General features: G+C 48.2%; 1 protein-coding gene across 1 annotated transcript in view; it reads left to right on the top strand.

Moving 5' to 3' along the window:
* The window catches only part of CD164L2 (CD164 molecule like 2), a 42,708-nt gene extending 32,160 nt beyond the window's left edge, over positions 1-10,548 (top strand). The window contains exon 6 of the mRNA XM_066638763.1: positions 10,470-10,548. Coding sequence (XP_066494860.1) covers positions 10,470-10,476 — 7 coding nt within the window. The 3' untranslated portion in view covers positions 10,477-10,548. The remainder of the gene's footprint in view (positions 1-10,469) is intronic.
* Positions 10,549-17,732: the final 7,184 nt, after the last annotated feature.

Here is a 17,732-nt window from a genome sequence, read left to right as displayed (position 1 = left end):
ACTGCAAGTATCAGCTGGCTGTTTCGTCTCCATGCTTTTCTCTCTGGCTCTCTTTGCCTGTTGGGGAAGTGGATAGAATTCAGAACAGGAGGATGTGATGTGCAGTGAGATTCCCAGTCCTATAAAGTGCCCTTTTTGCACCCTTGCTCTCAGACGAGGCCCCTCTCCTCCTGGAATGGCACTCCATCTAAACCTTATGATGCAATCCTAACCAGCTTTCCAGCACTGACCTAGCCAAAATGCAGTCCCCAGGTAAGGGATCAAACATGCCCTCACCTTGAGCAGACCCCCTTGACTGCCTCCCCACTGCAGGATACAATGCAAGCCACATTGGCACAGTTAGGTCAGTGCTGGAAAGTTGGTTAGGACTGCACCCTTAGTCTAGTTTCCCTGTGACTTGGCTGAGAAAGTAAGTTTTCCATAGACTGATACAACTACAGTGCTGCAGGGTCACCATGGCAACTCCCAAATTCTGTTCCCGGCTGGCTTTGCCGCTCTCTCACTCTTTCTCTGTGCTTGGTTTTTAATAGCTGTCAACTGAGAAATAGCTGCTTTAGGAGAAAAGTAGTAGGCCCAATTCTATCCAATTTTCTAGGGTCGGTGCAGCTGTATCAATGGGGCCTGCGCTGCATCGTGCAGTGCACGACAGTCCAGATGCCTCCTCAAGATATGTGAGCATTTGTTCCCTTTCCTCAGAGCTGTATTGTGGCTGTACCGGTGCTGGAAAGTTGGATAGGATTGGGCCCTATGACCCCCGCCCCCCAGCTGTAGCAGAAGGTAAAGAAGGATGATACATGGGCAGCCCAATCCTAACCTGCGCTGGAACAGGCAGGCCAGCTGGACTTAAATCCCCTTACCCCGAGTAATGCCCCAGCCACTTCCATGGAACTATTCAGATCTGCGCCAGCTAAATCTCTGGCACAGATCCATGCAGCCTGATGTAAGGCTGGACTGCTCGGGAGGGAGGTTCAGATCTGGCCTAAGTGCCAGAAGCAGGTCCCACTCCACCTAGTGGCCCACCCTTCCAGGTCCTCCCCAAACCCCTGTGCTGCTTGCCTTCTGCCAGTGCAAACTTGCCTCTGCCGGAGCTGGCATAGGAATGCCAGCATGCATCCTTGTGCCGGCCTTCCTGACTCCGACGATGGTTCAAACATGCTTTTCAGCACATTCACAGCACCCAGAAGTGGGCTCAAGGGACTTGCACCAGCTTAACTCAACTCCAAGATGGCATTCTATTTTAGTTCATTGAGCATTGAGCAAAAACAAACTTGAGCAAAACACTGCAGTGTTTTGCAAAAGAATGAATCAGGGACTCCAGAGCTCGCAATTATAATGATGTCATCGCTGAGTGCTCTGGAACTGCCCCCAATCAGGCTCCGCACAAGCCCTGTTAAAAAAATTTTTAAAAAAGAAAAAGGAAAACATTGGTTGTTAGAAGGTCAAGATTCCTCAGTCCATTGAAATTGCTGTAAAGGGACTTAAGTTCATCACAACTGACTTATCTCATTGATTCAGCATTGCTTTATCATGACAGCCTTTTTTACAACCCCATGTTCTTAAATTGATGGGAATTTGAGAAGCTCCTGTATCTAATCCACAGTATATTTGGAGTCCTGGCAAATGTATCTTTTTAACTGGTGAAGCTCTGTGGAATAGACTCTTAAGGCCAAATTTATGATGTCAAGAATGAGTCAAACATTCATCAGCCTCTAATGACGTCTATCAGTGACTAAGAAAAGGGGTTCTCAACCCTCTGTTCACAGCATTTATTAGAAAATGGCCAGTTCCCCCCCCCTGGTTCCATCTTTTGCATCCTGCTTAATACCCAAGAGCAGTGGCATAGCTAGAGGGGGTATGAAGTGCCAAGTTTTGCAGGGAGCCTCACTGCAGCATGCGAGTGGCCCCTCCCCTTTGGAGACAAATACCTCCATTTTGCTCCCACCGCCCAGAATGGCCGCGAGGGGGAGGGGCCACTTGCACACTGCAGGGAGGCTCTCTGCAAAGCGTAGCTTTTTGCCCCCTCTGACTACTGCCCAAGAGGTGCATTTTCATCTTGTGCTACCTCTTGACCTTCAAATTTTCCAGAAGCAAAAGGGTTTCCTTCCCCAACCTCACCGCAAACAACTATTTGGTTTGGTCTAATAGTGGGACTGGGAATAGGGTATGGGGTCACCACGTGGGAGACTGACATCAACCTGAACGGGGAAAATAGCCATTTCAAACTCCCTTAGTTCCAGTGCAGTCTTGGGCATGTCTGCTCAGAAGTAAGTCCCATGAGCTCAGTGGAACTTGCTCCCAGGTAAGTGCTTATAGGATTGCAGCCTAACTCATTTGAGTGGCACTGTTGCTTCCAAGCATGCCAGCACAGCAGGCAGTGTTTTTTTGCCCACCTGTCTGAGTGTGCCTTAGAAAGTGAGCCATGAAACCTTTTGCATTTGTCTGTCCAAGTGAGCAGCTATCAGTTCCTTCCTCACCGCCTGGCAGAAGTGCCAACTGGAGAATCTGGCAGTAGGCAAGCCTGAGAGAGTGGCAATCCTTCCCTGTCTCTTCTTGTTCTCCTCAATCTCCTCTTCCCCCTCCCCACCAATGCTAAAGCCCACACGCCCCCAGTGAAGCAGTGGGTGCTAGCCATCTAGTTATGTTTTTTGCTCCCACCAGCTGAAGAATGAATTCTTGCTGTGTTCTTGCTGTGCCTCTCTTGTGTTGCAGTGTGGTTTTTGTGGTTCTGGAGCCTTCCTGGGGATGGGGGGGGGGGTGGAGGCTAGATGAATGCTGTATACCGTGTGGGGCAAAAACTTCTGATCCTGAATTCTCTATTAAAGCTTGCAGGAGTTTGATTCCTCCAGGGATGATGGTGCTGTCGGGCAATTCCTTGTGCAGTGTGATTTTGTTGGTTGGAACTCAGTGAGAGGTTTGAGACTCTCCTGGCCAGGGATTCCAGCAAAACAGTGATGCATCTTTACAGGCGTGGGCCAGATGAGCTGTGTGTGGGGTGTCTGCTTGGGGCAAGGATGAGGCAGTCTGATTTATCCTGGTGGTGACTGCCAAAAGCTGTAGCATGGAGGGGGTGGATTCTTGCCTTTGGGAGCCATTTGCCAGCTGCTTAGAAGTTTGCTGCGCACGAGGCCTGTGAGTGCATGAAGAGATATTGGATGGGTATCTGCCTATTCTCAGCATTCCAACTTCCTCTCCAGTAGCTCCTAAATGCAAAGGGAGCACTAAACTAATCTCTAAGAACAAATCTCCACTGGATCAGAACAAAGGCCCATCTTATCCGGCTTCCTGTGTCTCACAATGGTCCAGCAGATGCCTCAGGGTGGGTACAAGACTCCTGTATCCTATTGCCAGTCCCTTGCACCTGTCAGTCTGAGGTAGCCTACTTCCAAAATCAGGAGGTTGCACATACCCATCATGGCTTGTAACCTGTGATGAACTTTTCCTCCGGAAATCTGTCCAATACCTTTTTAAAGGCATCTAGGCCAGATGCCATCATGGCATCCTGTGGCAAGGGGTTCCACTGATTAATGATATGCTGGATAAACTTTTGGGTCATTACCCAGAACAAATGTATTCTTTTGCCTGTTCTAACTCTCCTGCCACTCAATTTTAGTGGATGTCCCCTGGATCTGGTGAGAGGGAAAAGAATATCCCTCTATCCGCTCTATCCATGTCCTGCATAATTTTGTACATCTCAGTCATGTCCCCCCTCAGGCACTTTTTTTCTAGACTGAAGAGCCCCAAACGCTGTAGCCTTTCCTCGTAAGGGAGATGTCCCCACCCAGTTATCATTTTGGTCATTCTCTTCTGCACATTTGTGACTGATGAGCAAACTGGAAGTAGTTTTGGGGGGCCTCCAGCAGGCCTCCATGGGGTTTTGCAGGCCTCAGAAGGCATGCCGGAGGCCTTGGAAAACCACTTCCAGTTTGACAAGCAAACCGGTACTGGCTTTCCCTGGGTATCTGTGGTGAGTCAGATCCGCTGATTCTGGATACCAGGGTCACACTATAAGCATACAAAGTGAGGAAAAATCATGCAGGTCTACTTAGTAGACAGAAGACAGCTTTCCTTGTTCTGCAGTTTGTTGGTGCACAAAAAGGAAAAATGTACGCATAAAATTCAAACTTAGAACTCCCGTGCTATTCATCTGTGTGAAAATACCAGGCAGTACATGAGAGCCGTGGTGCCAAAAATGTTTTGCTACCATCTGCAATGAGTAAGGTCTACAAATATAGAAGTGCCATGCTAGTACCACACGTAGCACAGGCGTGGGAAGCCGCAGATGTGTGGTCTTTCCCATGGAAATCGGCGAAAAGCATATTCTGGCTGTGTGCTTTATTTTGATTGCCTGTAAGACCTTTGCTCTGTATAGTTGTCAGATATAATGCCTTAAGGGAGTAGTAGAAAACCTGGACATCTCACGGTAATAAGATGGGAAATTGCAAGCAGCTCAATAACTACTGACCTGTTTCACTGAAATCAATGAAACACCTGTGTGCACCTGTTAAAATGCCCTGTAAAATGAATTCCTTGCTCTAATCTCTCTGAAACTATTCAGATATTTTGCCTTAAGAGTGTGATACAGGACCTGAAATAGCAATGCAATTGGTGGAAAGCGCCAAAGACATAGACAACAGAAGGTGGAGTGGGCTTCCATTGAAATCAATGGGAAAAACAAGGTGTTTATGCAGAAAACTTGCTGCAAGCCTGCCTTCCATCTCCTGGGATGTAGGTAGTGCAAAAAATCACCTTCTGCCTTATTGCTGATGGGGGCAAATTTAGACCTTGCTCCTGTGCTAAAGAGCAATGCTCCTCCTTCCCCTTCTCCAGGTCCACCCCACAGCATACAGCTGCTTGTGCTGTGATAAACAGAGTTGAGGAGCACTCTGGATGTTTGCAGAATGTGTTCCGTCTAGACAGGAAATGGCCGCCTCTACTGAAGTCTGAATGTCAGAGTTTAAGTAGTGGTGGGGAGGAGAGGCAAGATTCCTAGCCAGTTCAGTGACCTGGTGTTGGGTGCATTTAAATGGGAGAAAAAGAAGTTACATATTTAAGTATCATCTGTTGAGGTCACCAGTGCTAGCCCACCCATGAGGCCAACTGAAACTGTTGCATCAAGCAGCAGATTGATGGGAAGGATGGGTGCCTATCTCTGTCCAGCAGCTACCTTCCTCCAATACGGTTTCTCCTCCTGCCACTCCCTGGATTGTAAAAAGGAGGGGGACAGAGAGGAATTCTAGAGGAGAGGAGAGTGCTCAGCTACAACATTTCAGAGTGGGAGGAGAAGTGGCTGGTACAGCATTGGGTTAAGAAGCAGCATTGGGCAGGCCACCTCAAGCTTCAGGAGGTCTTGGGCTTGCCATGTAGGTTCCCTTATTGCAATATCTCAGAATAATTTTGGTGCACTTTGGCAATAGCAGCCTGGGGTAGGGTTGCCATCTGCCATCCAGCTGTAATTTGACTACCATGCAAATCATTTGTAAATTGAATGGCAGATTAGAAGAGGTTAAGCATCACTGCTGCTTTTCCTTTCCAAATTGCCACCTCCCAATGGTGCTTTGTGGCAAGACACAATGATCCATTCGGTTTTTTTATTTGGTTGGCTGGTTTGCATGATGCTGCATGTAAACTTGTTTACTGTGGCATTTTGATCTAGCCTTTTGCCATCAAATGACTTCAAGGCAATTTGCAATAGAAGTTGAATCGTCAAAGGCTAAATAAAAAACTACAGGGACACTATCTTACAGCGCAGTCCTAGGCATGTCTACTCAGCAGTAAGTTCCACTGAGTTCAGGGGGACACATTCTCAGGTAACCCAGTGTATAGGATTGCAGGCAAGGGCTGCAGTTTTATTTACACTTCCCTGGAAGTAAGCCTATTGAATTTAATGCATACAATTGTGCTGTAATTTAACTTTTAACTCAATTTACTCATGGTATGCCTCACATCCTGCTTTTGTTTTTTTTACCCATTTTGTAAGGAATTGCCATTACAACTAGTTTATTGCTGTGTCCAGTTTCGTGCAAATACTTTTAAGTGGCACTTTTATCTCGGAATGTACAAGGGTTCGGTTCCCAGAACCCCCGCGGATGTAAAAAATCACATTAAATGAAATCTGTTTAGGTCAAATCCTAACCAACGTTCCCTCCCTGACTTCTGTACCAATGGGGCATGTGCTGCATTCTGCATTTGGGGGGCAGTCATGGAGGCCTCCTCAAGGTAAGGGGATGTTTGTTCCCTTACCTCGGAGCTGCACTGCCCTCACCTCACTGCTGGAAAGTTGATTAAGATTGTACCCTTAGAAAATAATGTCCCTTTGCTCAGTGATTTAAAAATTGTCTTGCTTACAGCAGGCTATTTTTGAACTGCTGAGCAAAGGGACATTGGTTTTTAAATGGATTTCATTTAACTTCATATGGGACAGCAGCAGGCAGACAATAAATCAATCTCTCCCCAGGGGCTTAGAAAGGTTTCACTCCAAGGCAGGGAAAGAATGCAAATAGAATGCTAATCAGAGGGGATAATCACTTCCCTTTGCATTCTTTCATGTGCTCCAGGGGGTCACTTGCCATTCTAAGTACTTGGAGAGAGACTGATTGATTGTCTGCCTCCTGCCAGTCTCCTGCATTACAATGTTAAGCAAGGCTATTTGTTAAAGGATGCTTCTCCCCATATTGAGTGAAAAAGCCACGGATAATTATGTTATACCTGTACCCTTCTCCATTTCAAAGATGTTTGTAATACCCCTGTTCTTAAACTCATGCCCACTTTAGAGCGACTAAGATGATTTCGGGGCTGGGGCACCTTCCTTATGAGGAAAGGCTATGGCGTTTGGGCCTCTTCAGCCTAGAAAAGAGACACCTGAGGGGGGACATGATTGAGACATACAAAATTATGCAGGGGATGGACAGAGTGGATAGGGAGATGCTCTTTACACTCTCACATAATACCAGAACCAGGGGACATCCACTAAAATTGAGTGTTGGGCAGGTTAGGACAGACAAAAGAAAATATTTCTTTACTCAGCGTGTGGTCGGTCTGTGGAACTCCTTGCCACAGGATGTGGTGCTGGCGTCTAGCCTAGACGCCTTTAAAAGGGGATTGGACAAGTTTCTGGAGGAAAAATCCATTATGGGGTACAAGCCATGATGTGTATGCGCAACCTCCTGATTTTAGAAATGGGTTATGTCAGAATGCCAGATGCAAAGGAGGGCACCAGGATGAGGTCTCTTGTTATCTGGTGTGCTCCCTGGGACATTTGGTGGGCCGCTGCGAGATACAGGAAGCTGGACTAGATGGGCCTATGGCCTGATCCAGTGGGGCTGTTCTTATGTTCTTATGTTTGCAAGCCCACTCCTTCCCCTATTCTGGACTATTGTTCATTTACCCCGCAGTAGTCCATCTTCCTGCCATAGTCTGTTTAAAACCCAGGGGCAATGCTACAAAAAACATATGAATAAATGTATTATCGACAGTTTGAAAATATAGCAGCAGCATTGTGTGAAATAGCATAGTGCAGTGGTTCTCACACATTTAGCAGCGGGACCCACTTTTTGAATGAGAATCTGTCAGGACCCACCGGAAGTGATGTCATGACCGGAAGTGACATCATCAAGCAGGACAATTGTTAACAATCCTAGGCTGCAATCCTACTCACACTTACCCAGGAGTAAGACCCATTTACTACAATTGCTAAAAGAATATACATAGTAGCTTGTTAAAAGTACAGGTCTGTAACATTTCCCCAAATGCAGTCCATACTATGGTAGCATCAAGTCTAATACATTAAAAATAAAATATTGAAATGAATGGGGACCCACCTGAAATTGGTTTGTGACCCACCTAATGGGTCCCGATTCACAGTTTGAGAAACACTGGCATACTGCCTTGCTGTTCCTGTGCCTGCATTTACCTGCATGTTCACTGGACAGAGCACATTCCTTCCCTGCTCAGGCTGTGCGCACTTAACACAGTAATGAATCCCATAGTCTCCTGCTTCTGGATAAGCAAGCACAGGATTGCATTGTCACAGGTTTCACTTCCAGAGAACAGCACCTCTACCGGCAACAAGCATTAACCAGGTGTCCTCAAGAAATAGCAATAGGGACACTGATTTTCCAGGGTGAGGAGATAGAAAACAGGGACTGTCCTTGGTGTAAACAGCAACTGTTAGATGTATGCGCTGACACTGTTGTAAACACAAACACCAGTAAATTTCACACAAATGTTCTCTCCCCACTCTGGAGCCTGTTTGTTCTCCCTCATACACTGGGAATGAAGAGCTAAGACTGAGGACTACAGAAAAGGGTGGGCTTGGGTTCAGGATCACACTAAGCTCTGGGGTTAGAAGGGGGGGAAGTGAAGGTTATTCCTGTAGGTTTTCCTTAGCCAGTTTTTCCCAACCTGGGGGTCAGAACCCCCCAGCACAGCAGGAGACACTGTATTCAAGGAGCTACCTGGCTGCGGTGGGTAGGACAGTGGTGACTTCTGGGTTTGCACCACTGTCAACTAAATAAAAAGGGGGTGTTCAGACTTGCCTGCCTGCAGCAGCAGCAGCTGGAGACCCCTCAAAACCCAGGTTCTCGGCACCACCGCAAACGGGTAAGTCCAAACTCCCTTTACTTAGTCAGCAGTGGCACAAACCTGGAAGTGCCATCACAGTCGAGTCACCATCCCTGTTGATGGGCCCCCATGAGTCCTAAATAAGCCCCACAGAACCCCTTCCAAGTTGCAGCAAAGCTCCTTCTGCTTCCAGTGCCCCCTCCTGCCCCTTTTCAGGCTGCGTGCAGAAACCTTGTGCTCTGCTGCCTGGCACACATACAGGACATCACATGCACTTTGGGATGTTCGAGAACTAACTTTAAAATATCAGATTTTAAAGTATGAAATAAGACCAGAATTGAAAAGAGCATTAAACTCCTATCCTTTTAACTACGTTTTTGGAGGAGGGAAGAAGTGGGCAGATACTGCAGCAGGAAGCAGGTGGTGTTTGCAGAATATTGCCTGCTTGTGCTGGCTTGAATCTCAGCTTCCAGAGTAGCTAGAGAAGCTTGGTTTGTTTTTTTTAATATAAGAATGGAAGCTGGCAATCCTGAGCAAAATGTGCACCAGGTGGGATGCCTAAAATCCATCTGCCAAGCCAGGTAATATGGCAACCCTAGTCAGGAGCCTTTGTTATGTGAGTAACCTAGCAAAGAAGCCTCCTAGTGCCAAGAGGCCATTTCAGCTAATAAATAATAATAATAATAATAATAATAATAAAGTCAGTATTTATAGACCACCTTTCTGGTCATTGGATTACTCCTCTGACCTTATTCAAGGTGGTTTACATAGGCAGGCGTTTCTGAATCCCTCAAGGGGATTTTTACAATCGTAGAGGTTCTCTCTTTCAAGAACCAACAACATTTCAGAATGGATCTTCCTGGTTTGGTCTCACTTCTGGCCTCCAGTTCTCCCACGCAGGCTGGCACATGGAGGGCACATGGAGGGCAGCCAAGACGCTTCTTGCTCACACCAAGAACAGGTGGAATCACTCAGCTGGGCTTGTCAGCTGCTTCAAGGTCTCACCATTCTCAGCCCTTCAGGGAGCTGCTGGTGTCCTCGAATTGGCAACCTTCTGATGTTATCTTCGGGCTAACGGAGGCTCTACCCTCTAGACCAGACCTCCTGCCCTCTTGGTGTCTAAGAGCTCCTGCCCTCTAACTCTTTGACATAACTCCAGACCTCCTGCCCTCTAACTCCATAACATATAGATGAAAATGAAATGCTTTGAGACTGGAAGAAGTAGACTTGGGTCCCCAATTTATGGACATCTAATTTATAATCTGGTGCAATCTGGCTGTTCTGGTGCTTTCACACAGTTGCGATAGCAGAGCCATTCCAATTTCCAGAGAAACCTCTAGGATGCAGCTTGGGGATTTACTGAATACACATCACTCAAGTGAATCCTAAATGAATCTATGACTCCTCAGTGTCCTGAAAGGGGAGGAGTTGTGAGTGTCTTACACAAATGGTACCTGAACAATTAAGAAAGCAGACTGTTGTAACAAGAGGTTACTCAGCAGTGACCCCATCGCTATTTGCTCACATTTGTATGAATTGTGTGTTAAATTCATACACTGCTTTCCAGCCCAAACTGGCAAAGTTGTTACCAGAGGCAACTCCTTGGGTTATGCCAGGCATCCTCCCTCAACCTCACCCTCCTTTTCTAGATATGGTTCTTGTTTTCACAGAGCACCGAGTGGTCTTGGGTGGCTATGTTGGCTGAGCCAGTATCAGGAGTGGCATTGGAGGGCCCACCTGGCCAGGTCAACCCTTGGGACCTCAGTACAGGTGGCAGCACTCAATGTGACATTGGAGCGTGTGGGGGGGGGGGCAGTGCAGAGTTCCCAGCAACCTAGCAGTGGCAGAGGTGCCTCCATTGTCTGTGTTCCTGCCTGGTGCATGTTCTCTCATTTGTTTCATTGCCTTAGGATCTGATGGATGATCTCCCTGGAGCTGTCTGGACATGTTTCTCTTGTGGGAAGAGTAGCTAGAGAAGAGGAGGCCCCTCTGGTCATATTTGGAGCCAGGATCCCTCTCTCTCTCTTCTTCAGGTGGAGCTGCTGAAACAGAAGATCTGCCCCAAATCTAGGCAATCAGCTGCAGCTGTGGGTGCTGCTGAGCCCAGATGCCTGGGCCCTTTGCTGCAGAAATGATATAATTGCACACAAGATGTTTTGCTAGCAAACCTGAGCTGCAGGGACCCTTATCTACTTTAATCTGTAGGTAAATGTAACTCCAAGGTTAATGTCCATTAATTTTCCCCCCCACAAGGAATCATTTACCCCTTTCCCAGTATTCACTGGTGTTGGTCCTGTTTCCGCAGATGCCTCCCTGCTTATTCATTTGTTCTAAAATATGAACTCTTTTTTTCCTGATGTTGCAGGCAGTGCTTAAATTAATCAATTGCTGATGGATGCTGCTAGTCCTCATGACCTAAATGAACTTCTGTTTTTGTTGTTTTTTGAGCACACACCTTCACATACCCCAGGGTTGTTCATTCCCAGTTCCTCCCACCTCATGTTTTGAAATCGTGCACCAAACGTAGAATATCCAGTGTGAGTGGAACAGCTTTGTTTTATGCACCTTTCTTCTCCCTCTCCCCACAATATTGTTTAGCCAGGTAACTTTTAAAATGGTGGTAGCCTATGAAGATTATCAAGACACTCAGTCCTGTACTAATTTCTTGCACGAGAGGTGTGGTAGGGACAATGCAGGTGACTCAATTGCACATATTCTGATGGGCAGTCCCTAGAACTTGCTTTCTGTTAGGGGAATTAGGGAAAGGTTGTGGGGCATGGAGGAGGGGGGAAGCTGGCTGGCAGTACTAAGCTCAGCTGATGTCTGAATTTGCTGTCCGTCTTCGCTGGAACTGCTTGCCTAGGAAGGATGGATCCTTGAAGACTCCAGTTTCCATGTGACCTTTTGCAGGAGCAGAGAGTGGGAGCAAACCCCCTCTGCTGTCAAATTGTGACAAATGCAGAAAGAAGAGGCAGGCCTCTCCAATAAAAAGGAATTATTTGTGAAGCTTTTTTGGAAAGTGTGTTTGTGTCTGATTTTTGTAGTATTTGGTTCTAACTATGACACTTTTAAGGTCTGTCAGTTGCACATTCACTGGGGCATAATTCAGCTGGAATATTATAGGGGTGAACGTGGCTGTACCCTGATCACAAAATGGACACATTAGTCTTGGGCACAGGCTGACCCACCCATAAGACTAGGCCAGGGCTTTCCAAACCCCAGTCCAGGGGCTGGATTTGGGGTTCAGGGAAAGCCCTCAGCTCTGTGAGCAGAGTTTACTGTTCCACTTCTGTGCTGCTGATAATCTGAGTAGATCTTGGCACCGGGATGTTCTGGGCAGTCGTGTCTGCCCAGTCTTATTGCACAGCCTTCTGGGATGCCGGGCAATAGACGTGACTATCCAGAGCATCCCAGTGCCCAGATCTACTCAGATTACCAGCAGCATGAAGGCAGAACTGTAAGCTCTGGTCCAAATGGGAACCCCATTTCTGATGGAAAGTGGTCATGAGTTTGGCAACCTCTGGACTAGGTGAAGCAGTTGCATGTGCTGGCACCTCCTTTTCCTGCTTTCTGCTTTGCAGAGCAAGTGGTAAGGAAGGCTCTGGTAAGTGGCCAGAGCCTGCAGAGCTATTGGGAAAGGAGGCAGGTGCTACTCTTACTGCTATTACCTCCTTGCTGGGTCTGCGAAGTGCGTAGATTGAGTCGAAAGAGGCTGGTGGTGGCCACAGTTTTTCCTACTTGCTGAAGAGGCAGTAGACTCTGACTGGTAGAAGGTGCTACTGCCATAACTTTTGGGACTTTTCCAGTGCCTGTGGAGGGAGTGGGAAGGATGTGTGCCTGGATGAACACACATGTACCCTAATGGCCCCTAGCTGTACTGTTGGAGGCGTGGGCCATCCCTGCAGCCAGAGCCTTCAAATACACGTTAAAAGGCACAAGGGACAACATGGGACTTGGGCCTCAAAGGGTGAAGCAGAAGCTCCCTAGCACCAGCTTCAGAGATCTCCTCTACAGGAAGGAGTGGAACCATCACCCCAAGCCTTCTCATATAGCCTTGCAGGATGCATTGATCAATGGTAGCAAGGGCTGCTGGGACAGCTAGGAGGATCAACAGGTGCCCTCCACTCTCCCGTCTCCTCGCACCAGCCATCCACCAGCTTGAAAAGCCAGATTGAAAAGGACTGCCAGTAGGGGTCACAGCATTCACTCTCAGGTTTGGTATGCCAAAGGCTGCCCCCCATCTAATTATGTGCCAGCCTCCTTCCACCATCTAATGTTCTAGCTCAGCCCCCCCCCCCCGGTTGTCTTCATCTCTGCCCCCTTCCTTTTCCAATCCAGGTAGTGAGAGGAGAAAGGAGGAACAGTGGAGGCAAATAGGAGGGTGGATGTGCCCCCTCCCCCTGAAATTCTGCCTCACAGCCCAGTCCTATCCACCCTTTCCTGAGAGTAAGCCCCTTTGACTCTGATGGGACTTACTTCTGAGTAGACATGCATAGGATTGGGCTGCCAGTGGGCCTCATGGATGGACTGGCCCTGCTCACCCTTGCTGTTATGAGGGGCTAGAATGGGTCAGTTAAAGCAGACAAGATATGCATTTTCTACACAAGAATTTTCCCAGTATTTGCAGCTTCAGGATGGCTTACTAGCTCTTGCTCTCTCAACTGCTCTTGGAGAGAGTGACCCAGCCTAACAGTTGCTTCATCCACTGGGGGGAGGAATTGAGGAGGGGCGAAGAAGAGTTAGAAATGGGAAGATGCATGAAATTATAATGCCACAGGGCTCGGGGCTGAGCTGCTAAGTTTTACTCTCTTACTTCAAGAATCCTCAGCCTAGGAAAAAGAATTAATATCTGGTCCATGGTGGCATAGCTGAAGAGGGCAGAGCACTCAGCCTGGCAGGGAGGTGGGCGAGCGGCCCCTCCCCTCTGAGCCATTCCATCCATAAGGCTCCGTTTTACCCCCCTCCCCCGCCAGGAATGGCTTCGAACGGAGGGGCCACTTGCCCACCTCCCTGCCAGGCTGAGTGGTCCACCCCCCTCCAGCTACACCACCGCTGGTCCGGTGCTTGGAGCCATTGTTACCTAATAGTCTCTGCTTATAAATCTGATTTTAGTATGAACCAGTTTAAGGATAAGTAAGATGGAAACCAGAGGGCTGCTCAAAATGTATCAGTGGGCCAGGTGTGATCTGCAGGCCATGGTTTGGGAACCCCTGACCTAGGCAATGCAATGGGTTACCCCAATGCTATGGCAGAGGCTTACTGTGCTAGAAGTGGCCAGCTTCTGTATTTGGGGGAGGGTGCTGCCAGGTGTTCCAGAACTGGTCTGGGTCCTGACACAAGCTGATTCCCTTCCAGGTAATTAGGTTCTACTGGAAAGAAGGGCTTCTCAGAAGGTGAGGTCCTTGATGGCACTGGGCAGGGCTGTGAAATGAATGTATTTCCTGAAGGCTCCACTCACAGCCCAATCCTGAAGTGGAGCTGCACCGTCACAGATCCCCTGGGCTGGCACAATGACATGCTCCAATCTCCATGCCAGCTGGCACAGGCAAGTATTGCGCCAGGTGGTGGGAGTGGGAGAGGGTGGTGAGAGGGAGGTATGGAGGTGGGGGGGGTGTTCCTGGGCAGGGGGGCAGGCAAGGGGTGGATGGGACCCAGGTGGGGATGAAATAAGCAGCCACAGTGCACTCCATATCCTAACCCTTGTTCCTGTATTGTGGGCTTCTTGGATGTGTGCCAGATAAATACCGGTGTGCCCCTGTAGCTGCAGGGGTCCCATTCTAGAACACACACCCCCCCATGGTTAAATAAAAATGCAGATACAAGTGATCACCCCCTCCAACCTCCACAGCCGAGGGGCGCCTCGCCTCCGGAGGGTCCCCTGAGCCTGAGAGGTTAAAAAAAAGTCACTTCCGGTTTCTCTGTGAAACTGGAAGTGATGTTTTAATGCCTTATAAGGCATTGGGAGACCAGGGGAAGCCCCTAGAGAAAGTGGCTTCTTTTTACTTCTGGGGTTCAATCTGAGCCAGGCAGAGGCTGCTGATGGATCTCTGCAGCCTCTCATGGGCTCAAAGGACCCTCTGGAGGCGGGAGGGGGTATGCAGGGGGGCCCGCAGACCTGATCCATGGATAACTGAATGTGCAGATATGGGGGGAGCGCTGTAATTGGCACAGATCTGAGTAGCCCCATAGAGCAGGCTGAGGCTCAGCACAGGGTAAGGGAAAAATATTCTCTTAGTCCAAGGTGATATCCAGCCCACTTCAACCCTGTGTGGGATACAGCGCAGGCCATGCAACCTGGCTGTAGCTACATAGGGTTAGGATTGCGCTGTCAAGGAGCAGGTGCGCAACAGTGGACATAGATTCATGGCTTCTGTTCTTTAAAAGAGATGCTGTGAGCCCCAATTCCTTATGGTGGCTATTTGCTGGTCTACAACAGGGGTGTCCAAAGTTTTTGGCAGGAGGGCCACATCATCTCTCTGTCACTGTGTCAGGGGCCGGTGAAGAAAATAATTAATTTACATTTAAAATTTGAATAAATTTACATAAATGAATATATTAGAGATGGAACTTATATGAATGAATGAAGGTCTTACAATAACTCAAGGCTTATAAAAGGCCTTGCACAAAGCAAGACTGGCCTTTCCTTCACTGCCACTGCTGCATCACAGATGTGAAGCAGCAAGCAGTGGAGGGAGCCCTCATCCCACAGCTCACACGAGTGGTCAAACAGTCACCCTCATGCTGAGAGCACTTGTGTCAGGCCAGTGTGGGCTCCAGCAAGTCTCCAGAGGGCCAGAGGCTCATTGGAGACTGGGGGCTCCCTGAGGGCTGCATTGGGAGTCCTCGAGGGCCGCAAGTGGCCCCTGGGCTGGGGTTTGGGCACCCCTGGTCTACAATACTGACACTTGTCCATCGGAGTCATCCTTGAACCAGCTTGGAATCAAATCAGATTACTCATCAGAGAATACTACCCACATAGTGATGACTTCAAGCATTGGATCAGCTATTTTAGAAATTATGTTTTGCTGAGCTGAGGATTCTTGGGGCAAGAGAGTAAGTTGAGTTGAGCCAGGGGGACATGAAGTTGCTTGGGGGGGGGGGGGGCTCAGTTTTGATTCTTGGGCTACCAGTTGAGGAACTTCAGTAGAGGGACTTTATGGGTTTAGCATTGCATTCCTATTCTACTCTTCCTCCAGGGAGCTCAGGATGTCACATGTCAGCCCCGTCTCCCATTCTCACAACAACCAGGTGAGGTAAGACAGATTTTGTGATGGTGATTGACCTAAGGTCACCCTGTAAGCTTCACGGCTCAGTGGAGAATTGAACTCTGGTCTGTCTGCTCCTAGTCTAATTACTACGGCACACTGGCTCTCTACATATTTCGTGAAAACCTCTGCACAGAAGGATCAGCCACAATACATGTTTTCTTAGCTCTGTGGTTCTCCTAAAGGACACAGCTGAGGCTGCCCTTCACTGCCATCTTGTGTCCAGATGCTTCCATGCCTGTTCAAAACATGAGGGCTAGTTCTTGATCCAAGAGCAGTCCTGGATAGTCCAAAGTTAAAGGATTAATTTAAACATCCAATTGCAGTGTTCGATCATTGATGTATTTGAGGGCACAGAAGCACTTGAGATGGAAGATGCACTTTGGTCCAAAGGATGTGGTTTCTTTTAAAACATCCTTTCCATGAAGCATTTTTCTTTATGGCTAATTTCCATGAAATGCCATCACTCCATCCCTGGCCTTGCAAGGGATTGTTTTCATGTATCACTGCAGGTCAGTAGCCAAGTATACCTGTATAAGTACCTTTCAGAGCTTGAGCTGAAAATTTTTTCCTCTTCAACGGTGATTAAAACATCCCTAATGTTGGTGTCTGTCTCTCTTCTTGCAAAATGAGCTTTCCAGGCTCAGATGCAGGTACAGGATTCCTAAACTGTGAACCAAGAGGTGTGATTGTGTGTTTCAAGGGAACAGCTGATGACAAATGAGAAACAAAGACCCCCCCCCCCTTTTAAATCCAAAGTACAATATCAGCCCACAGAGAAGATGGTCTGCTCTGTGTCTCTGCATGATTCCTTGATCTGGGGAGATGGTCTACTTTGTGTCTCTACATGATTCCTTGATCTGCATGATTTCTTGTCCCAAGGCCAGGACAAGGTTGTGCCAAGTCATTGGGCAAGGTAGTGATTCAGGTTCCTGAGTCTAATTCTTACTTGGCAGTTTCCTGGGCTAGATCCATTCCCATGTGGGTGTGTTTGTAGGCCCACATCCCTCAAGAAGACCATATGTGTGGCACTCCTTCCCATAAGCTTCCTCTGGCGGTAGGTAATTCTGCCACTTTTCTGTGATTGAACAATCCAATCACCAGAACTATTCCAAGATCTTCTGGCACCTGAGGCAGTGTGCCCTTAACGGGTGATGTGCCAGCCTCTGCTCCTGTCACTGAAAGCAAGTCAAAGGGGGACAGTGGTGAGCAACTGCTGCTAATCCGCTATCTGAGGTGACTGCTTCAGTTGGCCTCATGAGTGAGCCTGCCAATCACACTTTTATGCAGAGATGCTTCAGAAAGACCTGTTCCTCAAAAAGGCTGATGGGAAAGTGGCATGGCCAAACCAACGACTCCTGCAGAGACACAGCAGATAGCCTCTTCCATGACATAGTCAAGAGCTTTATTTGTTTCTCATGGCACACAGGTTACAGCTTACATGCTCTGAAAGCAGTGGTTCCCAAAGTCCTACTCAGGCTTTGGAACTGTAGGTGAAGATTTGGCACTGCAGATTTGTGGGAGCAGGGCCTGGGGCGGGTGTGTGTGTGTGTGTGTGTGTGTGTGTGTGTGTGTGTGTGTGTGTGTGTGTGTGTGTCTAGATGGTGTTGCCGTGATCATGGCACCCTGGGAACCCAGGGGCTTTCCCCCTTACCTGGGGGGTCCTTCAGGCCTTGGGGAAAATCAGAAGTGCGCTCTTATCCCCAAATGAAGCAATTTTCAGCATTGGAGAGGCTCAGCATTGGGGATGGCTGTGGGCCTCCCGGACCCTCCCCAAGGCCAGTAGGACCAGGTAAGGGGGAAAGCCCCTGGGTTCCTGCAGCATTGCAATCACTGCAGTGCTGTTGGGACACCAATTACTGGCCCAGTTTTGGTTCCCAATGGTGGGATGCGACCCATCACTTTGGG

This window comes from Tiliqua scincoides, chromosome 10, assembly GCF_035046505.1.
Source record: "Tiliqua scincoides isolate rTilSci1 chromosome 10, rTilSci1.hap2, whole genome shotgun sequence".
Taxonomy (NCBI): domain Eukaryota; kingdom Metazoa; phylum Chordata; class Lepidosauria; order Squamata; family Scincidae; genus Tiliqua; species Tiliqua scincoides.
This window is presented reverse-complemented; position numbering and strand designations above follow the sequence as displayed.